The sequence below is a fragment of the Coturnix japonica genome, chromosome 4, assembly GCF_001577835.2.
Source record: "Coturnix japonica isolate 7356 chromosome 4, Coturnix japonica 2.1, whole genome shotgun sequence".
Taxonomy (NCBI): Eukaryota; Metazoa; Chordata; class Aves; order Galliformes; family Phasianidae; genus Coturnix; species Coturnix japonica.
In genome coordinates, this window is record NC_029519.1 from 71685775 (window position 1) to 71711678 (window position 25904).

Sequence of the window (25904 nt, forward strand, 5' to 3'; positions counted from 1 at the left end):
AAGTCCTTCTGTTGATGTCTTCTTTACATGCTTAAAATTAAGGAAGCACAGTGTAGTTTAAACGACCTTTGTTTTTTATTTTCTCTCTATAGAATACATATTGAACTCTGAGTACCATGCAATATAAACCATTGTTTCATTCCTTATTGAGTAGGAGTTTGTTTTTTCAGTCTTAACATCTGCAAATCAAGATTGGATTGAAAATATTGTATTAAAAAATCTTTCTTACTTTTTCTCTATTGCAGATATAATTCAAGAATAGTTAATGTTTTTCCTACTTTTTCCTTTCATTTTTTTCTAGATGAGTTTTGGTTGGTTTTTATAAAAGGTCTGGGTATGAAAAGGGCAGGATGAAGTCCAGTGTGCTCAGTTTTAACGTCCCATTGCAAAGGTGTTTTGTTTTTTTTTTCATTTAAGAAACAGAATGAAACAGAATGCTTCTGATAATTAAAGAAATTCCAGAAGCTTTTTCCAAGAACTTCCATTTCAATATTTTCAATGTGCTTGTACGCCTCTGAGAACTTTGTGCGCTCTTCCGTGAATAGTTTAAAGAGTGAGTTTGATTCACTAAATGCCTGAAAGCTAGTTTATGCAGTCAAATACAGACTACTCTGACATGAGATGTGCAGTACACTAGGGGAGAAAACTCAACTAGTTATTTCTAAATGTAGTGTACATGCAATCAAATAAAATAGAAAATAAAATGTATGTAATGAGTTATGTCAGCAACATTGGAGAAAGTATGTAGCTGTGCAGTCAGGATGCTCAGTTTTCCTTCTGTACATCTCCTTCAATTGCAGTGAATCTTGGAAGTGATTGAGCATGGTCAGAATTCATTAAATTTTGAGACTTTAGTTCTCAAAATGTTGTGACAATGCATCAATGTAAGAAGTCTGGCCATTTTTCTTGACTGAGTATTTCAGGATGTAAGGAAGCATAAATGATAGACTTGTATGCAAATTGAGATATTTTAAAGTCTCTCCCACGGAATTAAAACAAACAAACAAACAAACAAAACCTCTAACATTATGTGACATGCAAGAAAGAGTTGTATCGTGTTTTCCTGACTGAATCTGCCCTGCAAATATGAATTCTTGTCCTGCTTTTAATGCAAACCACAGCACAGCAGTACAAAGTAATCTCTACTGATTTTGCTTGGTCTGATGCACATCTGTTTCACAGAAAGGAACAACAAAATAGGAACTTTATGCCCTGAGCTGATGTGGCTATAAAATACAGTCAGCACTGGCCACAGGTACAGTGTATATCTTCTACTGAAAACAATCCAAGCTAGCAAGACCTTGATTTTCCTTGAAGTAACTTTATTTAAGGATCTGCCCTAAATTCCTGGTAAATAACTGGCAGGTCTGGTTGTACCTCTGTTTGTGTCTTTGCATCTTTACAAACAAATGGGAGCCCTTAGAAGAAGGACAAACTAATCTGTAATTGGAGGGAAGGAATCAAGTTGTACCAGTGTTAGCTGTTCTGCTGGAGAGCCCGGTCTGGTCTTGAAACTGATGGTTGCTTTGGCCACTCAACTACTTGAGACAGCCACAGTACAAGCGGGATATGGGTGAAGTTTATGATGGTAGAAGACACCAGAATAGTGAAAGTATTTTAGCATCTCCTACTGAATGAACTAGAACTTTTCAGCTCATCCTTATCAGTAATGTCACCAGTAGAGAGAGAGAGATTGTTGAGGTTTTCTTTTCTACTCTTCTTTCATTCACCTATATGGGTGTCTTTTTCCTCTCCTGAGCTCCAAGTACAGTAAGAGGAGAATCTTCTTCAAGAAGAGAATCTTCATCTCTCCTCTTAAGTGAATGTATAAGGGTTTTTCTGTATTGAGCATTTCTTAAAGCAGTAAAGAAAGAAACAGGAGCAATTTCTCTCAGCTGAAGAGCAAACACTAGTGTGCACTTACAGTATGTGATCTACAGCCTCACTGCTCGAGACATGGGATGTAAGTGCTGTTTGCTGAAGATAAACTTTGATTTGCAGTACATCTCCAAGGGGCTTCTCAAGCTGTTATTTGACTTATTTATAACCTAAGATATTTGAACTTCCATCGAAAAGATGGAATAAGTGGCTATTTCAATGACCGTATGGTATTGTTCTCCCCAAAACATTCTCTTTGTGTTTGTTTTTTGTTTGGGAATGTTACACAATTGTTAGTAATTGGTTGACTTGTTTTGCATGCTGCTACCTGACTAGTTTTGACAAATAACTGAAGAATTCCCTTTTGAGATGCTGTTCTCCCTCATTGTTCTCTCTCTTTGTGTATTTTCATGTGGTGTTTTTCTCCTTTGAAGTTTTCTTCTACATAGAAATTGTAGCAATCCTGCTTGTTAGGATTTGTTTTCCAATCTTCCATATAAACTAAAAAGCTTTTAAATTATCCTTTCATGTGTACCTCAATCCTATTGTAGATTATTAGCTGCTATTTTGCATTTTTATTTGTTTAAAGATGCCACAGCCAAACATAATTTGAAACCCAGAACTGTGCTTACATCTAATTCCACCCTCTGCTTTAGTTCTCTTTCATTCCGTTAAGTAGAAAAGTTCAGAATTAGTAGTGCGACGACAACTGTTATTCTGAAATTAACTATGAAACTCTGGAGCATATACTTTCTTTGATTCATATGTATATGTCCTCCAAATTAAGGGCTTAGATGTTCACATCAAAGGCAGAATATGCAGTACTTCATTATGCATTTCCCATGTTTGAATTTCAACAACTGGTGGCTAGTAAATTTGATATATTGACAGCAAAGCATATATTTCACTATAAAAAACAGCACGTGCTTCAATTTAAAATAGCTCAGAAACATTTCCTATGCTCTTCAAGTAAAACAATTGTGCCCATTTACTTCAATGGTTAAAACATTAGGATAGGGTTAAAACATTTCTTTTGGATGAAACATTTTTAAATCAAAAGGGATAAGCAGTTGTGAGTAGTGTGAGCCCTTAAGAAGCAATTCTGAAATATTAGTGAGCATAAAATCTGTAATTAAATACTGTGGAATAAGGAAATCTGAAGTATCAGAAAACTCTGAATGACTGTTTTTCTTTGTTAGCTGATTGGTTTGGTATACTTTCTCCGTATTCTATTTTAATTTATTTATGAGTTCCTGGATATGAGGAACTGCTGAGAACAGATTTGCATCTGTAGCACATCACATAGCACATGGCTGTCATGCAACTGTGAAGAACTCAAATACAAGAATTAAAATACTAAAAACCAGGAGAAAAATAAAAGAATAAAATATACGTTTGTTTAGTTTTGAATCACTGTTTTAATTGAATATCATGGTTTGGGAGGTACATGAGTGTATTTGGTTTATTGATATTTGTATACTCCACTGCCCAAATGCCACTATCTCTTTAAAGATTTAATTGAGGAAAAAATTCTTCTGATTAATTAACAAAATGAGCATTGAAAGCTTTTTATTCTGAATCGTATTCCCAAAGTTAAATTCACTGAGCATTTTGAAATAGCTGTATTTCTTTGAGAGCAAGTAAGGAATGAATTTGTCACTATCAATTATTCTTTTGTTTGTGTGGAAATAGGATCTTGCAGTCACTACTTCCACTGAAAGTTGAGCTAATTGATTGCTCTCAAACTCCTCCTTCTTGCCTATCCTTCACAAGTGTGCAGAAAATGAACTTTTCACTTTAGCAAACTGAAGAAATTGGATGTGTGTGTATGAAATGGATGATTTTAATCAGATGAAATATTTATTCATTGAACCAATGGTTTGTTATTTTGAGAGTCACACATCCTCCCCAAAAGCTTGAAGTCTTGTAAAATTTTCAAATACCCATTTTGCAAAGTGTCTCTTTCATTCCTATGACTAGTATTTTAGTGGTTAAAACATCTTACAATTCAGCTACAGAAGCAGCACACTCTCTCCTTCATTAAGTAACAAATTCTCTTGTGTTTTCAAGCTCATTTGTTTATTAAGTCAATTTTTTTCTTGAGTTTCAAGTTTCCTATTACATGTCTTTTTTTTTCAACAATTTGCCACAATATGCAAAATTAAAATTCATGGCATCACACCAGAAATTCAGGTAATGTTTCTGCAGTGGGTTTTTTAATTGGGATTTAGTTTATGATTTTTTTAAAATTTTGAATAGCCTGAATTATTGACACCTCAATTTTCTACCTGACTATTTAAGGAAAAATTACACCCATGACAGACTAACAAACTGGTCTGCAATGAAAACCAGCCATTAAATAGAATTACATTCACTATTTCACATAATTGAATGAAACCCACCACAGCACTGAACTACAGTTTATTTCATTTGATGTTAGAGCTGGGCTGAACTCTTTTGAAAGAGTGGATCCCACTGATCCCATTGGGAAATCCCAGCCTTTTAATATCAGGTTCCAGTACCAATGAGATGAACAGTTCTCAGCAGCTTCAGGTTAGTTGAGTGTTTCAAGTAGAATAGAGAAGTATTTTGCACATATAATTTGCAGAAATACAGTGAGTACAATTAATAATCTATAGTCAGTACTGAGGTCTTTTAATTCATATTAATACCATATTCTTTTTCTTTAATGACTTTGACAATATCTCCCTTGATGTGGATAGAGAGAATGAGGGGATGGAGCAGATTGCACATGCATTTTTATCTTTAACTTGAAAAACTGAACTTCAACAATCAGAAGCTTACAAAATAAGCAGGATGTAACTTGAGATAATGGATTAGTTTCTGGAATGAGAGGCAGTGAGGAACAATAGTACTTATGAAGAGAAACATTTCCCAGTGATCAATGAGAGATGATAGCAGTGGTGATTTCATAGACAGAATGTTAATGAACTGTAAGCAGTTTTATTTTAAACAAGGGACTGGTTCTCTGAATTAGTACTATCCCTGACACTGATAGTGCTCTACTAAATGGCAAAATTACTCTAAGTACTCTATTACTACATTTAAATATAATTAATATAATTAAATTACTATAAGTACTCTATTTTGAAATTGCTTAATTTTTTATAAAATTTGGAACTGAAAGTGGGCAGTGTACTTATTTAAAGAACCTGATTTATTAGAAATTTAATCTAGTATTTTTAATATGGTTATTTTCAAGTACATTTCTGCTAATATTATCTCTGTTTCTATTTCTTACTCTGCTTAATTTTGGTGCTGGTAGGAATAGTAGTTGATGTTACTAAAAAGTAGAAAAAATAATGGCTGCTATAAAGCCTTATCATTCAGAATTCCTTTAAGTTACAAAATTCAGATTTTGAGCCACTATGCACAAGTGCAAGTGACAAGGGGAAAAAGTGGCAAGAAATAAATAAGGAAGAAATCTCTGCTGGCAGTCAAATAAACAGTATGCAGTTTTAGGTATATGTAGACAAAATCAGGAAAAAAACAAATAAACAAAAAAACAAAACAACCAAGCAGAAAGGGATACTTGTTGCTTGTCCTTAAATGCACTTTACTAACTTTCTTGTTTTAAAATAGAAAATGACAGAAAAGGCTGTGAAACTGCTAACTTGCTAAACCAGTATTTTAGCTTTCCCCTCTCATTCCCTCTAAATCTTAAGTCTAGATAACTAGAAAAGCAGGAGAAAGACTCTCTAGATGAGAAGAAAATGTGTATCTCAAAGTATTTGGAAAACTCAGTTGCCTACATCAGCATGTCTGGCAAATGTGTATGCACATCACCATGCAAATAATTTAGTTGTGCTGCTTATTTGAAAAAAATGTTAGGGACTAATAGAAAGTGTGGGAGATGTAACTATCCCAGCTGTCAAACTGTCCATCTGAAAATATTTAAGTATGGGCATACAATGGCCTTTTTCTGTGTTCTCTGAAGAAACCCCAATGCTTCAAAGGGCTTCCTCACTACCTTTGAAATATTCAGTTCACACACAATTTATGCCACTGGTACATAAACCAAATTTCAGCACTGCTGGTACCTTGATGGCTTCATGCTGCCATCAGCTGATGGTGCAGTTTTTACCCTTTTAGCATTTCACTAATTGCTGATGTTTTTTGTTTCCTTTCCCACTCTCACTGGATCTTTTTGAGAACTGGTGCATTAGTGGAACCAATAATGAAGCAAACAGGTTGTAACAGTGGCATAGAAAGAAACAAATCATGCATAACTCTTCATGGATGCTTCAAATAGACCCTTTTCTTTTCTCTCTCTCTCTCTCTCTTTTTTTTTTTTTTTTTTTTTTTTTTTTTTACTTCTGTAGTAATTGCTTTGCCTATTTTTATAGAGTTCTGTGAAGTTTCTGCAGTGAATGCAGTGGATGTTTTTACAATTTATTTTTCTCTTCTAAATTGTGACAGCAGCCTTGAAGCTGTGAGATAAGGTAATTTACAGGCTAACACTTGGGAGAATAATTGTATTAGCATTTGTTTGTGCTTAATATTGTTCCCTTGATGATTCTTTGTGAATTTTTATCTCATGCCCAGCCATTATCTTTCTGAGCACAGACCTTCATCACGTATACCACATCACAAATTTAACATTACAGGTGTGATCACTTGTGTTTTCTTCTGACTAAATACTAATTTTCTTTCCTCATTTCATAAGTAACAAAACCACCAGTCCGTTATGATCAAAAATCCTGAGCTTGCTTTTGAGAAACCTGTCATCCCACAGGGTAGAAGACTTGTTTTTCCAAACTGTATCTACTTTTCTATGGCATAATATAAATGGTCAAGTTCTTGCTTGCTGATTAACTTAAAACCATGGAGGTTTCATGGAATATTGATTCTCAGTAGGACAAGAGGTAATAGTTTTAAGTTGTGCTTGGAGAGGTTTGGGATCTGTGTTAGGAAAAAATTCTTGAGGCTTAGAAACAGGCTGTCTAGGACATTGTTGGGGTCACCTAAACTGGTGATGGCTGATTGCTCTGCTGTTGTGAAACTGGATTGCAAAAATCTCTGTATGGCAGAGGAACTGTGCTAATGTTACAATAGGATGCTGTTGACAAAAAGCTAAGCAGTAACAGAAGACCAGTGTTCTCCTTTACTATGATTATAAAGCCACATCTTTGTTTCTTCCTTTCCATTTCAGTTTTTAGACCAGTCACACTAGTCTTCAGTGAAATTTATTTTTCAGAGGTAGAACCAGAAAACAGCATAGTAGACCAATGGTTTGGAGAGCATGTGCAGGATGCTCTGCACCTACCATTTCCTCCTGTCTGCAAGCCTGTGAGGCTGCTGAATTTCATCATCATTACAAAAGAGGACAGAAATGACAGAGAATTATCCCACTGGCCTAATACACAGGAATCTACTTAAGTGACTCCATATTCACACTCAGATTAACATATCAATTCAAAAACAATTTACTGACCGTAAATACCTATATAATGATGAGGCATAAGAATTACAGAAGAATGTAAAATGAAGAAAAAATGAAGGTTTTGTTAGCCTTGAATTTCAGCTGTAACCTGGCTTCATTCTCAGAATTTCAACCTTCTTGACTTGCTTTCATTGTATTTCTTCATCAGTATTCAAAACTATTTTCAACCCACTTGTTTACAAGGGATGATTTCTTCAGTTTTTGTCTCTCTCTGTCAAAGGATCAATTTACTGCTTCAGCCTATGTATCTGTGGTTAAAAGCATCGTTCCCCTTTCATCTTCTGTTGCCATCAGCCAATGTTAGAGGCTTTAATTAGTGTTTATGAGAAAGTGGCATTTTTTTTTCTAGTCCCAGTATATTTTTCAGTCTCACACCAGCATATTGAAGGAATGTATTTTTTCTACTGTCCTATCCAACATAGCTGCAGCTGCCAGCCTTAGCACCAAAAGTCAGATCCACTGCAATTACTACTTCAAATTAAGATAAGTCGTTCCCTCCAAGTTGTATTTATAATGATTTTCTCTCAGTATTCAGTAAGATTTGCTGTCATTGGAACTGGATATGATTTTTCCAGGGGAATTATTTTCTATGAGGAAAATCTCTAAGCAAATCGAATGTTCTGAAGACATGTGCCCGTTAAGACAAGGTTCTTTTGGAAACCCATCCTCCTCTTGTGTTGCCTGGATGACTGTTTGACCAGGCTCTAGGCACCTCTGCTAGTAAGCTGTGAAGAAAGAGGTGCCATCCAGGTTTTCTTCCTTCTTTCCCCATGTGCACCCAGTTCAGTTCCTGGTTGGAACTGGATTACCCCACTCCAGGACTACTATGTCTGCAGCCACTGGTGTGCCACACAGGAGAAAGATCTGTAGCTGTGTCTAAGCTCAAAAAAATCTGATACAAGCTCTCTTCAGGAAAAATACTTCAAAGGAGATGCTCAGGATGCTGTAGTTCCAGAAATTTTCCCCTCTGCTCTTTTTGTATCCGGAATGAGGAAAATCCATATTTTTAAGTGCCAACACTGTTGTACTCTATGATAGTATTTTTATCAACACTTGTTGTGATTAATATTTCTAATCCCGCAGATTAAAAAAAAAATAAAATAAAAAATAGGAATTTCAGGGATATTTTGAAAGACAGTGAATCAAATTTTGAAGCACTTCTCTTGAGTCTTCTTCCCCGTCCTATTTTCTTTATGAAGGAACAAGCTGAGAGAGATTCAATTTAAAATTAGGGCATACATTTGGTGGGTCAGGAAAGGAAGTAGCACGAGATCCTATTTTACTGAGCAAAGAAGAAAGTGTTCAGTCATTAATTCAGAATCACAGAGAGAAAGAACTGTAACTTTTCATTTGTAGATCTTCAGCTGTAGATTTGGGCACCCACAGCGACTGAATCTAACTTATTCCCTGTCTCACCATCCTGAACAATAACACAACCTATCTCTATCAGGCTGGGCTGCCAGGGTGTCTTCCTGAAAGACAACAGGACTACATAAGTATATATAATAAGTCTATTGATAGCTATTGTACAGGAGTAATACCCTTTGTATTCTGTATATTAAAAAAAAAATGATTCAGAAAGCTCTATATCTGAGGAGTACCATGTGCAAGGAAGAATGTGTACTTTCAGTATTACTCCTTCATATCTGCTCCTGTTTGCTTCTGGAGACAAGATACCCAATGGTATAAGCTTACAGTGAAGCTCTAGAGTTAATAACCCCTTCTTAATTCAATGCTGCTTTCAAAGATGACCTTTGCTGTCACCAGGGCCTCTCCTTTGTTCCTGACAGTTTGTCATGCTCTTCCTCACTGTACCTCAGTTACACCAAGCACTGTTACCACAAATAACATCACTATGCCATGTTAAAATTTAAAAATAAAATAATAATAATTACAAAAGAGTTAAGTGTAAACCTTGAAGGCTTGGCAGGCAATCTTGTAGAATAAATTTAAATGTTTAGGATGAAGTAGAACAGTTTTAGTTGACAATTGTAATTTCTTCTTTGCAGTGTCTCTAAATCAACCTGATAAACTCAGCTGTAAGCTAAGATGGCAAGAGGTATCTGAATTTTATAACAAATCTTACCATTTATTGTGATTATAATTAGAATTGGGTAAACAAGATGCTAAATCTAAGAATGGCAGTGAGATTTGATTATTCATATTCTTCAACAGCACACTGACATACCAAAAATATCACTCTTTGGTAACTGTTACAATGAGTAAAGAGCAGTGAGTCATTGACAGCAGCTCCTAGAAAAAATTAAATAACAGAGAAAACAGGCAGAATTAAAGTTCATTGTTATTTTAATGGGATGAGATCATAAAATCTCATTCTTCAACAAATGGATCCAGCACATTTCCTCCATACATTTGTGCCAGGTGTTCTGCTTGGAGGATAGATTAAGGAAGACGTATTCCCCTGGTTGCTTTAGAATTGGGATAGCTATAAGAGCGCATTGGATTACTCAGAGCTCTGGCTAATTTGTGGCACTGATGTTGGAGAATGTAATGCAGTAAAATTATTTTTATGTCTATATTTTTTTTCATTAGAGGCAGAGTCCACCCCAGGATCTGAGGGCCACACCAAACTTTTTATCTTTCTGCTGAGAGGAAGAAAGTGATTTTCTATGTGCAAAGAGGTTTTTTAACAGAGTTTTCACAACTGTGCAATTCTGAAAAAACAAGAAAAATCTCCATCATGGGCGGAACTTGTAGGACCAGCACAAATCAGAAATACTGTCTTATTTTTGCCCTTATTGATCAAACAAAAAAGCCCCAAAAATTTTTACCATCATAGAATCATTAAAGTCAGAAAAGACCTCTGAGATCAATTCCAGCCATCAAACTATCACCACAGTGCCTACTGTGTCCCTGTGTGTTACATCTTCATGTTTCTTGAACACTCTCTAGCAGCCAAAATGTAGAGATTAATGTAATATACTGATTATATTAAAGACTTCCCAAAACAGAAGAGACAAGCTCTAGAGGGTTTGAATTCTTTCTGGCTGACTACAGGCCATTCTTCTATGGAAATAATGGAAAAAGAAGGGTGCTCTAGAGAGCAGTTCAGTATACCTATAGTCAGAACTGTTACCTTACTATATAGTAAAACTAGAGAACCATTCTTCTAACCCAAAGCACCTTAATAAAATGCCTGAAAGTAATAAGGACAACTTGTGGTCTGAAGTAGGCCAGTTATAATAAGTTATTGAGTTCAACTCATCTTGTCCAATTGGATTTTTGACTAAAACTCTAGAAAGCAAACCAAAACTTCTTTATTTTTATATTTTCCCAAGTATTTCTTGGATTTGGTGTACAGGTGATAACAATAAAAAGTTGTTTAAAGTAGGTTTGTGCTGTTTGGAGTATGACTTGAATTACACTATTTTCTTATGTTCCTTCTCAAGTAAATGATTTTAAGGAAAATTTAATGAAGAAAATATTACCTTAGAGTTGAAACACCAAACAGATTTCCGTCTTCAGTTAGACTGACATTATGACAATAATGTTGGTCTTCTCTGTACTATATTCTTCACACTACTATTCAGATATTTACTGTGACTTCTGGGCCTGGAAAGCTTTCAAAGTAACTTGTTTGCTAGATCAGAAGGTATTTTATATTCAACAATGTTTTCCAATGTATTTATTTTGTTATTTTATGTTTAAAAATTGAATGCATCTAATTGAGATGTATGCCTAGTTAGTGGACACCTACATGTGATTGAAAGTATTGCACTTCAGCTCAGTTTTAAAATTACAAATTTTTCTTCGGAAAGAAATGAGCTGCTTGAATGAAGCCTTTTAAGTGTTGGGTTTTATACATGAAGGGCAGAACATTCTGTGAGAAACTGGCTGAAAATTGTTTGGGTGTTCCTAATTAAAAAAAAAGAAGATAAATCATTCATTGCAATAGCAAGGAGAGGTACTACAACAACAGGCAGAGAGAAGGTTGTAAATGGAAGTCTGTCTAATTCCAGAGAGGCAACTATATACAGAAGGTGTATATTTTCAAGGCCAACTTGGCCTCCTTTTTCAGGTCACATAAAAATTAAAATAAAGGTTTTCCTGTAGCTAAGAAGAAAACCTGATTTATTCCTAAATATATTAAAAAAGAAAGTACTATTTTAAGTCTCTTAACTCATGCAGTTTCACTCAGAGATTCGTATACACAGTTATTGCAGTATCTAAGTTTATATACAGCAAGGAGTTATGCCTATTCTTAACACCCACGTGTTCATTTCATTCAGTTAAGTTTTTTATGTGCTGAAGGTTAAATCTAATTATGATTGAAGCTTAATTGTGAGTACTGAAACTTTGATGTGTCTTTGCTTCATAAACCAGAAAAAACATCTATATAGAATTATTTCTAAAACAGAACAGTGTTTGAAGTTAAAAATAGAGGATCTGAACTTCATTTATTGTAATCAATAGATTTTCTGCCAAACTTTGGATGCCACTTGAGTCTAGGCCTTCAAAAGACTTTCCAATAGCTCCTGTTGCCCCAGCCAAGCGTAAGACTTAAATATTTTTAAACCTTGTGGTATTTGATCCTGAAATTTTTCTTTACTGATTAAATTGTATCTCTATTTTGAAATATTGGCAACATTATTTTTAAACTTCTGCTAAACGAAATATTGTGAATCTCATATAAATAAATTTTATGAAAGAGAGAAGGGAAACAAAGGATATGCTCCAAGAGCACAATACCTGCTTGAACTCTATTATCTGACTTTGTTTTTCTTGTAAGTAGTGTCATTTTAGAGAGTTAGTCTGTTACTTGGTGTAATGAAAAGATCACAGAATCATTTAGTTGGGCAGGAACCTCTTGTGTTCATCTAGTTCAGCTCCTGTACTCATGCACCTAAGGTAGGTGGCCAGGAGCATGTGCAGTTTAGTTTTGACTGTCTTCACAGATGAAAGAAGTAAAAGCTTTCTGTACAACTATTGGACCACCCTCACAGTGAAAAAGAGTTTTCTTGTGTTTGGATGGAATTTCATGTGTTTTGTATAGGTTTCTTCTTGTCCTGTCCCTGGGCATTGCTGAGAAGGATCTGGCTCCATCTTCATTTCCCTTACATCAGACATTCATACACACTTATACAACTCTCCACAAGCCTTCTCTTTTTCAGGCTGAATAATCTTAGCTCTCTCTGACTCTTATATGAAAAATGCACCACACTCTTTTAATTATCTATTTGGTCCAACACTGGATTCTTTCTTGTTCACTTCCTCCCAGGGTAAGTTCTTGCTCCAGATTTTTCCCCCTGATTTAATAGAACCTACAAGATTATCCAGTCCAACTGTCCATCCATTACCATTGCTACCGCAAGCCACTAAACCATCTCTCGTAGCTCCTCATCCAGATGCCTCTTGAACACTGCCAGGGATGGCAACTCCACCACATCCCTGGGCAGCCATTCCATTGCCTGACCACCCTCTGAGAGAAAAAGTTTTTTCTTATGTCTAATCTAAACCTCCTCTGGCTCAGCTTGTGGTCATTTCATTGGGTCCTGTTTGTTGCCTGGGAGAAGAGGCCAAGCCCCTCCTCATCACAAACTCCTTTCAGGAAGCTGTAGAGTACAGGGAGGTCTCCCCTGAGCCTCCTCTTCTTCAGGGTCATTGTAGTGAGGCATTATTTGTCCTGAGTCCTTTATATATATTGTCTGTTGCTTGTGTTAATGGGATGTGTTAATGACAAACAGGAGACATGAGAGACCAGCAACTACTATACAAATAATTGCTACTGCTGTAATGCGATGTGCATATTAAGTGGAATAATTTAGCACTGATTATAACACAAAATGTTAAAAACTTGGTGAACGTTCACTTAGCATGAATATAGTCAGCCGCAACACATCTCTGATACAGCTGAATGGATTTTAGAGGCTGCATTCAGATAAGAATATCCACAAATCCCAAGTGTCTTCTATGTATAGTCTTGTTCACTCAACCTGAACAGAGCTCTCACATATAATTGTGATGTAGGTTATTTAAAGACTGCATAGCAAAAGAGATAGTGGAGATTTATTTATTTTTTTTTATCCCCTTAAAAAACATATATAAAAAATAAAGCACTTGGAAAACAATCAAACAAAAACAATATAAACACGCACACACAACAAACAACCCAACAACTTATTGAAGATTGAACCCAACTTGGATTTGGTAAGACTGAATGAGCTTAGTGAAAGCAGGCATGCCACCTGAGACAGAACAATTACAATTAATATTGATAATATTACATTCAACTCTGCTAATTTATCTTAAACAAGCAGAATGAGATGTGGGCCTGTTCTGTATTTGTTTTCAAGTCTTACTTTGTCATGGGTCTAAAAATATTCACCTTTATCATGAGACTGAGCCATTAAATCTACAAGTGTATGAACAAATGCAATAGAAAAGTAATTAATGTTCTCCTGAAAAACAAATTATTAGAAAGTACTTTTAGAGATGGACCACTCGGAAAAATGGATCACTTAGTGTGTGTGCATAAAAATATTGTCAGAGTAATTTGCTTGTAGTTGTGGTGGTTTGGTTGTTTTTCAGACATTCACAGTGTATCCTATTTTTTTTAACATTCTATTCCCCAGACAAATATATGAATATCTAAGCAAATGTCACATATTAATTCCTGCACTGGTCTGTCTTGGAAAAAGTTCTTGTTTACAAGTTTATTAAATTTTGGAGAAGCGTTTCTGCTGTGCTAGAGAGCAGGGCTAGGATGGGATGCTGCTGAGCTCTGACTCAGATTCTCATGTCCTTATAGTCTTTGGGAAGACTATGTGGCACATACTAAGATTCAGTATCAAAAGCATAGTTACCAGAGTTGTATGTCCCAGCTGGAGTCCTGTATAAAGATAAGGTTCCTCTGGTGCAAGGGAGATGCCAATGAACTGGAGGGAGTCCAATGGAGATCCTTTAGCATGTTTAGGGGCAGAAGTGTAGAAGGCCAGGGTGGGCAGGGACCCGATCTAGAATGTGGCAACCCTGCCCATACTGGGGGAGGTGGTGAAATTGGATGATCTTTAAGCTCTTTCCCAAACCAAACTACTCTCTGATATCATTTTATGTGCAAGGAAATACTGGGAGACCATTAAGTTTGCAGAATAATGATGCAAAGAAGATAAATTTGAAGGGAAAAAAAAAAATAATTACAGACTTCCACTACTCAAGAGGGTGGCGATGATGACATAAACATGGCAACATATACAGATAGAGAAAAAACAATTTTAGAGTTACACACTGAAAAAGCAAGTGACACAAATGATATAGTACAGCAAGGGGAATCCCAGCTGGATAAAAGCAAAAAAAAAAATTCTCTTCAAAATTTGATGACTGGCCAGAACAATCTCATTGCAGAGGCTGGAAAATTTATACCCTTAGAGATCTCCACTGGATAAGGTCTTGTGCAGCCTGACCTATGTTTGAAATTATCCTCCAGTAATGAAGTAAAAGATTGAACTTAGTGGCTTCCAGAGAGCCCCTCAGACCTAAATTATTTATGAGCCTTTTTTTTTTGTGTGTGTATGTGTGCGTGTGTTCAGTGAATGCTATTCAATAACAATATAAAAAACGTGTATATCATTCAACTATGTGTCTCATGTCTCTAAACTCTCTACTTCCAGCCTAGAGGAACCATCTGAACTGTATGCGCGTTTTCTAATACAGAAAACGATCACCAAAAAATTGATTGCATGGTTTCTCTACTATACTGGAGGAGGCACCAGAACACTCACAATTATTACCATAACCCATATCTCAAATGACCTCATCCTCAGCTAGCTTGCTTTTTTGTACCTATAGTTCATTACCCTTCATTGTGTCTTGCCTGTTGCGTGGTAGCAGTGATCCTGGCTGAGATACATGTTGAGGTAGTGCATGTGGCAATTAATTGTTTCTCAGATCAGAGAGTTTGTGTCCTCTCCTCAACTTCCGAAAATGAGAAAATAACTTTGTGTGGATGAATACTAAGCTAACTCTAATTGATAAACCAATATTAATTGATATTGGTTATATAATTATACATCATTCCAAGTGAGTTTGCAACAAGTTTCTTTCTATCCTTCTTGAGACAGAATTTCCTGACACCTATTTTACCTAAATAGAATTTGAAAAGGTATTTCAAATAAACATCAGCAACTGATTTTTATAGAAGAATTTTTCTGTTCTCAGAAGATTTTAACATAATCCTGGAAGGTATGTTTTACATATTTATAAAGTAAGTAATCTTCTGTTGTTCTCAGCAGCAGCTGGAGAAATGACTTTTGTTTTTCTGAGCTTGGAAAGAAAAGTATTTCCATTTGCAACAATAGACTTCTATTAAATATTTTGCAAGCACAAACTGCAAATTCCAATAACCAGCACTTACCCATTTTCCAAAAGGACAAAAGAAATCTGTAGAAATGTAACCAAAACAGATGTTTTGAGGGAACATTTCAAACATTCCTTCACAATACTTGCATACTTGTGTTTACAATGTTCATAAATCTTGTGTTTATTTTCTCTTGATATTTGTCTTCATCTTGGCAGTGAACACAAACCTGATGTTTCTTTGCTTAGTTTGAATGACTTTTTTGTGAAATAAATATTTGGTCTTCCCCTCACATTGGATATAATTGTTTTCATTTTACCTTTTCAGCACAGGCAAGTTTGTAATAACTTGAAGAATGAACAAAGGTGTTATTTATGGCTCTCATATTATACCTATACATAATACACACATTTATAGCAGCCTATACTATGCCTACATTATACTATTCAATACACATAACAAGGTGTTTTGCACCTTCGCTTTACTTCTCTCCTTAGCTTTTCAGTGTAAAGTTCTTCATCAAATACCAAGTTATTTCAAGTCTTTAAGTGACTTAAGTGTTTGTTTTCAGCAAAGCAAGTCTTGGGTGGCCGTATTATTGCCAAACAGTTGATGAGTATAATTCTACAACATAGTTACACAAACTGGACTAGTAAAAAAAACACAGCAAAGCAAACATAGAAGACATAGAAAACATGAAGAAATAATGGTACCATGAGCGGTACATAGGGACTTTGCAGCAGAATCTTTTTAATCACAGGGCAATGCATTAGTTGTTCATGATGAGGATGTAATTTGCCTATAACTTCACAAATTCATCGGTGATATCTTTGAATGTTAAAAAGTGCTGTATACCAGCCTGTCCTCGAATGTCATAGAAGTTATTTTTAACAATCAAACCAAATATTAGGATTATTATTATTAGTTTTTAGCATACTATCTTACTAACTATAACAACAACAAAAAAAATCTTAAAGGCAAAAACAGTGAAACTTTCCTAATTTTGTAATTGTTTTTTATCATGTACTCAGATAAAACCTGCTTATGTTTCTCTGTTAGCTGATACGTACACCTCATGATAATTACCTTTTCTTTTGTTCAACTGTTTGACCTTTTTCAGGAATACTAAGACTCTGTTTTACTTTGTAAAGTAAAGATAAAATGTTGATTTTCTATCCATAAAAAACACAAACAGGACAGCACCAAGGTGCTACAACTAACGCTGCCTTCAGACCCATCTAAGAAATCTGCATGAGATTCCACTGGGCAGCCTAGATGCAGCCACATGATTTCGTGGGAAGGAGACCAGTCTGAACTATTGCCTGCCCTCTATTGGACAAGGTGAACTGGCTTACACAAGAGATGAATTTTCCTTCTTGGTGTTTGTGTTGGAAAGGCTCCTCAAGGCTTTGCTAACTCAGGCTAACACTGAGCAGCTCTCCAATAGATATTGAAAAGATTATTCAGTAAGGCACTAAGGCAAGTGGCCAGGTCTTTCAAAAGCCACTGCATTCCTTGTTTTGAGTGTAAAGTTTGGAACCAGTGCACTGTTGTGGTTCTCTGCTTTGCACTGCTTTGGGATAGAAAGAAAACTTCAGGCTCTGCTACATTCTATCTGCTTTTACAGCACGCAGAAGAATCTGCAGTCATTAAAGACCTCATGCTGTTAAATAAAAAAAATTACCTCCTCCTCTTAAGGTTGCCAAGGGAAAACCAGAGAATGATCCTTCTTTAAATTTCTAATCAGGAGTGACCAACACTTCATCATTTGTCATATTCAGTAAAGAGCAGAGATCTCATCTGAATATCTGAACTGTTTGTGTCTTGCTTTAACTGGTCACCATGGATTTATGAAGTTTGGCTTTGGCTCAATGATGCAAATTTTATAATGATTTTTTTATTCTTAAAATTATACACAAAATATTGATCATTATGTCTTTTCCTCTGGAAAAACTTTGGATGGTGGGTGTTTCTAGAAGGATTTCTACATAAAATTACCCTAGCTAAATATGATAATAGAGTATGAAGGGAAAAAATGATCTTAATAATACATCTGTAACTGCCTTTGTGGAGAGACAGAGATACAAACAGCAAATATAAATATGACATAAATACAATAAAAGATATTATCAAGACAAATATGCAGATAGATATATGAAAACTGATATAACTAACTCAGAATTGCTCTGTTTAAATTTATTTCTGTGGAGGATTTTGTTCAATTGTAATTTATCTTCCAGTCTGAAGATAATAAAAAATCCAATTCACTGTTGCTAGAGGCGTTATTATTTTATCTTAATTTGAAGGAAGCTTATTCTAATGCATTAAAACTTTTCTTCAAGCAAGGGGAAGCAAAGGCTTGTTCTGTAATTAGAATAGCTGTCCTACAACAGGCTCATGACACTACTTTAAAAAATAAAAAAAAATAAAAATTAAAAAAAAAAACAAGAAAGAAAAGGAAAAAAATGAAGTTTACTCTAAGCCACTCACTCTTTCATATCAGAGAGCTTTAAAATCTTGGCTTTGCAGTAGAAGAGTAATAACTTTTACAGTAATGTAGAATTCAAAATCGGTCAGAAGCCTGAAATTTGTTCAGTATTTCTCAACTACCTGGTTAAAATTAACATAGCGAACAACCTCTGATTTTACTTAAAAACCAATCAGCCTTTTTGAATGTCATTTGCCTTTGATCAGATAAGAAGCTTGCAGAATTAAGATTACAGTGCTTACTAAGAAAGCTAATCTCCTGGGGGCCGATTTGCCACCAGCCCCTCCAAAGCCTGCAGCAGTAGTTTCAAAGATTCATTTTTTCAGGTGGGTAATATTTCACTTGCTGTCAATTTCAATTCTTAGACCAATAAATCAAACCCACTTATTTCTTGAAATATTGAAAGCAAGATGCTAAAGGAGAATAGTTCATTTCTTGTGTAGAGAAGGAATATTGGTTTGTATAAGGGAGATAGACAGAGGACAAAACTGCCTGTGATCATGACAAACAAAGCTGGTCAGGAGGTGGTGCGCCGGGTCCTGTGGGTCCTCAACACAGAACACAAACCACAGTACTCTGGTCTTCCCAGCTGCACAGTGGAATGTGGAGTAGCTCCTGCTCTGCACTTAGCAGCTTAATAACTTGTAGCTGCAGGAGCTGCTTTGTGGAGCAGCCATCAGCTCCAGGGGCCTTCTGCTGTTTGCCGTGCCCATGCTCTCCTCTAGGTTGTAGGGGCACCATTTCACTGGAATAAATTAATCTACTTTCCAGAAAATCTCTTGGAATGGTCTTATCTCCTGCACTTTTTATCTTACTTTGCTCTGATCCTGATAGTTGGAGAAATGCCATCCACACAACTAGACCAACTGTGCAGGGGAAACGCCATTATTCATGGTTACATGTGTATGATTAGCATAATGATGTGTGTCAGGTGTGATATAATTCAGCACACATGAAAATGTCTGCTCTGTATACTGCACATATCAAGTTATAGCATCTTTTCTTTCAAGCCAGACTTAACCAGCTCTCATCTCAACTACACAGATCTGAATACACAATTATACATATCGATAGAAGTGGGAGAAAAGTCTGACTACGAGTGAAAGAGGAGAGATACAGAGCCCTGCAAGAGCTATGCCTGGGCAGGCATTGTTCTAATTTCATTCTCTACATAAAACTCCTGTTTGCCATTTCCAACTTGTAACAGATGCAGGAAAGCTAATGAATGCTTCTGAATCCGGACTTGGTTTTGTTCTTATTTAGTCTATTTGGTTTCTAAAGGTGTTATTCTATAGCTAGAATCTTCTCTAGAAACCTTGTTTCTTTTTTAGAGATTGTGCTTACCTTAATATGTTTACCTGGTAGTGGGTACTCAGCCATTCACTAACTGATCTGACAGATGCCAAGGCTAAAGCCATTTCTTATCATCACAGTCTGGATGCCCACATTTCAAACTAAGATCCAGGAAGTCCTGCAGCATGGGTGGATGTTGTATGAGATCTGGAGAAAAAGTTTCTTTGTATTTTTCTGTATATTTCTGTGTCATTTCCGTGTTTCTTGTGACTCCCAAGGTAGATGGATGTCTATTCTGACACAGTGTTATTTTTATTAGGTTTTTGTGGAACATGAGTAGAAATAACATGCACACCCCTGAACCTAGCTGTAGGCAAATAATATATCGTAGCATTTCCTGGCAATAATGGAATGGGATAGGGTAAAATTTCTTTCCAGTTCTTACTTTTTACCTCACCTTTAAATCCTTGAGGATTCACAGTTGCACCAAAAGTTTGCTTGGGAAGATAATGCAGGACAGTACTCCCATTCTCAATTGCAAGAAACTAGAGTGCCTCAGCAGAAACAAAAACACGGAATGAAAACTCCATTCCATCAAGTGTTATCATTTATGTGGATGTGGAGAAGATTTCACATTAATTTCTGGATTGCTTTCAAACACAGTAATTATTTCCCCAAAAATGGCAATAGTTGTTGAATTTAAAACAGCAGTTCATCCTTATCCAGCCTTCATCCTCATCCCCATGATCACTGACGAAATTGCTCAGGACATTTCAATTCTTGTGGTCAGACTGGCATCGTATTCATATTACTGGCATGTAATTGTGTGATTCTAGACAGTGTGAGAAGTCTTTAATTCTGGACTAGATGCAGTATTTTATTTATAAATTTAAGTAGAATTTTCAATCAATGCCTTTTTATTTCACTTATTTTTCCCTTTCTTGTAATGTAAGAGGAAACCAGACAAATCTGCTCTTTACTTGAGTAGTAGTTGAAAAAAAAAAAAAAAAGATATTTCTCATTCCATTTCCTCAAAGCTACAAAAACTTCATTTAAAAATAAAGCAATGTCAAAGCAAACAAACAAACAAACAAAACAGAAAGAAAAAATAAAAAATACTGTTGAACATAATATATTTATTCTTTCTTTTTGCAGTTGCTCCAGGCTCAGCAACGCACAACAGTTAGGCTAATTTGAATATAATTTAAGCCTTCTCTTTTCAGCTCTTGTGTACTGAAATTCTGAGTCTCTGGAGGTGAGCAGATACCTTATGCCAACTACTTTATGATGCTGACATACTAAGAAGTGAGCTTAATGCAAATAAAATGGCTTTCACCTCCCAGCATTTGGAAGGCATGCAGAGATAACCGGAGAACAGAGCACCGTGAGACACTCACTTCTCAGATCTGTGGTCAGAAAGAATAGAAAACATTTAAATTCATAATAAACCATTTGTGACAGTCGTAAACATCGCCTAATTTCAGAAAGTGCAGGCCAATGAGTGCAAGGGGAACCGTTTGTAACTGTCAATTAAAATAATGTAATATAAACTTTTCTAATCTAGTAGAGACTATTTTTATTTTCTTCTGCAAAGCTATTCTTTTTTTTTTTTTTTTTTTTTCCACTTCATTATATATTTTACAGCTCAGAACAACTAAATCTGTAGCTAACATATATTACGCACCTCATGAGACAAAAAATGATGGAGAAGGAACTATCATTCTGGATCACCTCACAGGCATTCATATTCATGTTTGATATAAACCAACATAGCTTCACAACAAAATGCATTCTCAAACCAGTGTGAAGTGACTTCATATTAGAAATAAGATATATACCATCCCCCATTTGGGAAATCTAATACACTGTGTCTTAGTTGCATTCAGAAATGAAAACCAGTGAGTTTCTATCATTTTTCTTATAGTGGAAGAAAATAGTCTGATGGCAGATTATCAAGGGTAAGTAGAAACACATGGAAAATGCTGCTTGCTTGAGCACTGCGTACACTCCACATTGGCAGGCTGCACTCTTGGGTTTACAGGATTTAAATCAGACTAGAATCTGGCCCTCATAGTATTCAGTGTGCAGTTCTGAGAAAGCATTCAAAAGAATTTAGTGTTCCTGAAGGCTCTGTCATTTTGTAAGATGTAAGTTGCAGGCTGAAAAAAATATATATATTGTTAAGCAACAAAATTGCAATGTTATTTCTTGTTGAATTTGGAGTTATGCTAGAAGCTATAGAACATACTTAGCTATGGCACTGTGTATATTTACTGAATATAGGATATACCACTGGGACAGCAGCTCCTGATAATGAAAAGTTATCGTCCATAGGTATTGAGCTACAATCAGATTCATCTCATACCAAATGCATTTCAAGGCCTTTTACTTTATTGCTACAACATTCTTAGCTATTTTGCTGACTGAATATGGTTATTTATTTTAAAATGTAGAAAACTGAAGACTATTTTAAATGCAGTTTATCAACATTAAGGTGCTACTTTTGGTTAAAAAACTTGAAATACTTGTGCTGCACCAACTCAAGCTCTGCTTGGACACAACAGTCAAAGAAACTTTTGCCATAGAACTGGGCTTCTATAGCGGAGAAATCAGCATGTGACTTTTGAGCAAAACATGAACTTGCCTTGAACAGATCTACTTCTGAGAGCATCCCAGGGCATGCTGCAGCTGCTTCTCTGACCTGAAATCTCAGCTGTATTTCCTTCTTCCAGGTATTCCTTCCAAGATGAAGAGGACATGTTCATGGTGGTGGACCTGCTGCTTGGAGGGGACCTGCGCTACCACCTGCAGCAGAATGTGCACTTCAATGAAGGAACCGTCAAACTGTACATCTGTGAGCTGGCACTTTCCCTGGATTATTTGCAGAGATACCACATCATTCACAGGTGAGAGAATTTCATTTCAGGGATGAGTTGTTTTCTATTTGCAAACCAAAGGAATTTTGTCACGTATCAGACGACGTCTAAATATATCGTCTAACATCCTCCTGGCTGCTTTTAATTTAATTTGGATTCCCCAGATTCTCAGTTCTCCTGAACACACAAAAGTTGTAAGTTCAGGGCAACAACTTCACACAGCAATATGAGAGAAAGGTCAGAATACCAAAGGCTGGGAATTAGTAACTTTTTTTTTACAGAATGTGCACTAGAGTGACAAGGGGGAGGAAAGGTGGAGAAATAAGAGAAATAGTAGAAATCAATTGGAACAGGAATAGGTGTTGTGTCCTTTTTTGCACTTCGATTACAACAATCTATTAATTTTATTTAACAGCTGACAATCGTAGTATTTATGTCAAAATTGTGTCATGCAGTGAGACCTGTTTGTTTTCTACCTGTTTAAATGAAACAGTGAGATAAATTATTTTCTATCTTAGCATAGCAACTGTGAAATTATAAGATGTTTGGTTTGATCCACTATTTAATCATTTTATGCTAAATTCAAGATATTTCTCCTTGGCTTACACTGGCTTAAATAGAAAAATTAATTTTGTGCATTGCCAAAGTTGGGTGTGAAATTCAGAGAGCAAGCTGAACTGAGCCGTGCCATAGATCTTTCAGTGACAAGTACGAACAAATTTCTTCAAATGCTTTAATTGATATTCTTCATCCTATCTGCCCACCAGAGCTGCCTCATGATTTTGTAATAAAGAGATAATAAAAAGTGTGATCTGACTTTTGAAGAGGGAGAGTCAGTACAGGTTTCTCAGATTTGAGGTACAATGGCAGATGTGTACTGTATAAACAAAACTGTACCAAAAAAAATAAAAATAAAAATCCAAGAAAACATGGCAACAATTGTATTGCTTGAAATTAAAAGCCTACAAATGTTGCAAGCGTTGTTGTGCATTTCTATGTGTTCTGCATACATTCTCCTTTAACACTGAATAATTTTAAAGTTATGCTCAGAATTTCAGTTGACCTTTGTTTCTGTGACTTCGAGAGTGTTCTTGGTGAAAAAAAAATTAATGAGAATTTTTCTCACCTTCATTTTAATGAGATATTTTATGCATATAGACTGTCAAAACACTAATGAAATAATCTAGTTTGTAATTAAAACTTGTATTTTATTACAGGCCTGTGACTTAAAAGTGTTTCACAGAAAAGTCTTTGAATGTCTTTGAAAGTTGGTGAGGGTCTTGAGGGAATGAAGGGTTTGGTTTAAGTCAATGCGTCTGTTTGTAGTTTTTTCTGACAGGGCATGCATTGCCATGACCCAGGTGTGGGACTGGGAAAGATGGTTCTGTTCTTTTGTTCTTTTCTGCATTTATTTATCATGGCTGGTAAACAATTTTACTGAATTTTTAGTATTGCGCTTCTTGTAGTTCAGTGTAACATCACTGGCTTTAAAATTAGTTGTTGATTTGCACCCAGGCAGGCAGGAAGTGTGGGTATTCCATCTGTATTTGGTTGTAGGATCCATTTGCTGGCAAGTCCCAGAAATGAGTTTTTGCTTTCACACTATGCTGGTAATTTTTACAAGATGAGACATATTAAAATAACTGGTTCATACACTGTGGTGGTTCTCACTGGCTATTTTGTTAGGATTGTTGTTTAGAATGTGAAGGATTTGGCTCTCTCATCCCATTGTGCTACTTGGGAGAAAAAGAGACCTGAATGTGGTTCTTGCACTTCACTGCTTGCTGCCCAAACCACCTAACTATGGCACAAGGAGCATTTTGGCTCTCACCTTCCCACCACATCCCAGAACATCCCAGATGATCCATGTATCAGTGAAGGAATTATTTCCTCAGGAATATCCATCGTATTGAATATCCATGCCATACCCCTGGCCTTATTTATGGCAGGCCTTCAGCTGCTACAGACCACTCCCAACAGCACTGGCACCTCTGATTTCAGTTCGTTAAGGAGATGAGCAAGCAGTATTGCAGCATGGAAACATGTTGATGTCTCTTTACTGCTGCAAAGACCCAATGTCAGTCATAGATAAAATCAACAAGCTGGCTGGTATTTATGCTTAGTGGAAGCAGAGTTCAGCACTGTCAATATGACAGAGTCCTTCTAGTCAGCATTCACATGTTAACCTACAAAACTGTATTGGATCTTTCACTTTTAAATGAGCACGTTAGTAGCAATATTAAAAAATAAAGGTTAGTGAGTCACAGACTCATTGAGAGAGCCCACTACTACATTTTGTCTGTGCTACAAAGCGTGGTTGAATGATTCATCAGACTGGGTAGGCGGATTTTCAAATCATGTCATTACAAAGAGCTGAATATATGATGTGTGAGTCAGGAACTAAACTTCTCAATATTTACAGATGTGTGTGAAATGTGTACAGGTTTCCATTACTATTTCATCCGGAAAAGTGACAGGAGATATTTTTAAGGATTAGCCTGCAGCCCCAGGAATTTACTAGAAAAGGAGGTGGAAGTGAGGGAGGCAAGAGCTATAAGGCTCGTGTGAATGGATGTATGAGTGTCTAGGTTGGTGCTATGCCAGTTCCCATCAGAACTAACATGCAATGCCTCTGCATTTGCTGAGGCAGTTAGTTACGTATATTTTGAATCTGGCAGCCATTTCAAGAATACAAATATTGTTTCTGCAGACAGACAGAGCTTTAAACATTAATTGTGTAAAAACTGTTATTATTCCATTTTTTTTAAAATGAAAATTGCTATTTAATCAATTGCATATTGGGGTATAAATCCATGTTTGCCAAGTAAAGACCTGCAAACATGGTTTTATTTGTTATGTCACAAAAGAGAATGCTGCACTGCGTGTCACTCACTTGAAGCTCTGTTGTAAATATTTGCAATTACACAGATGTTCAGCCAGAATTATAAGCACTTTAAAAGAAAGGACGTGATAAGTTGTAAGTTATGATCTGAGGATTATTCTGGGCAAATATTTCATTTAGCAGCATCTAAATTAATATTGAGACATCTCTGTTAGACACTGGTAAAACTACATCACAAACTTATATTTCCTCATAACTTTGCTAGAATGATGTTTTTTCCACATTTTTAAAATTTAAAACAAATTATTTTAAATCTGCTGTTTCTTATGGGCCTTTGGATCCAGCGCACACAGAATGGCTTCTGACAGTTCACATAGTCTCACTTGCTCTCAAATGTTGTATCAGATCTGGCACTCTGCATGAGCTGACATCAAGTTTCAGGACTGTAAATCTGAATGCATTCTTTCCCATGATGCCTGTATAGTATCAATGAAAAATATATTGGACAGAAATTTTCCCATCAAAGGCTGAATGAACTTGTTTCAGACTTGAGTAACTCAGCCTTCTTCTTTCACAAACATTTCTGTTCATATATTTCAATAAAACCACCAAAGTAGGCTTCACATTTTCATTCAGTTATTTCTTCCACCAGCAGAAGTTGTGTCTCCCAGGTTGCTCTTGCAGCCAGAGCCTTGTCTCAGAGCAGCGCAGCGCCTGCTGCTCAAGTAATGCACTCATACTGATCACAT

The 25904-nt window shown here is 36.0% G+C and overlaps 1 protein-coding gene across 1 annotated transcript in view; it reads left to right on the forward strand.

Annotated features, from left to right (window-relative positions):
• The window catches only part of STK32B (serine/threonine kinase 32B), a 129974-nt gene that overhangs the window by 54714 nt on the left and 49356 nt on the right, over positions 1 to 25904 (forward strand). Inside the window, exon 4 of the mRNA XM_015862540.2 lies at positions 22170 to 22343. Within this exon, the coding sequence (XP_015718026.1) occupies positions 22170 to 22343 (174 nt within the window). The remainder of the gene's footprint in view (positions 1 to 22169; positions 22344 to 25904) is intronic.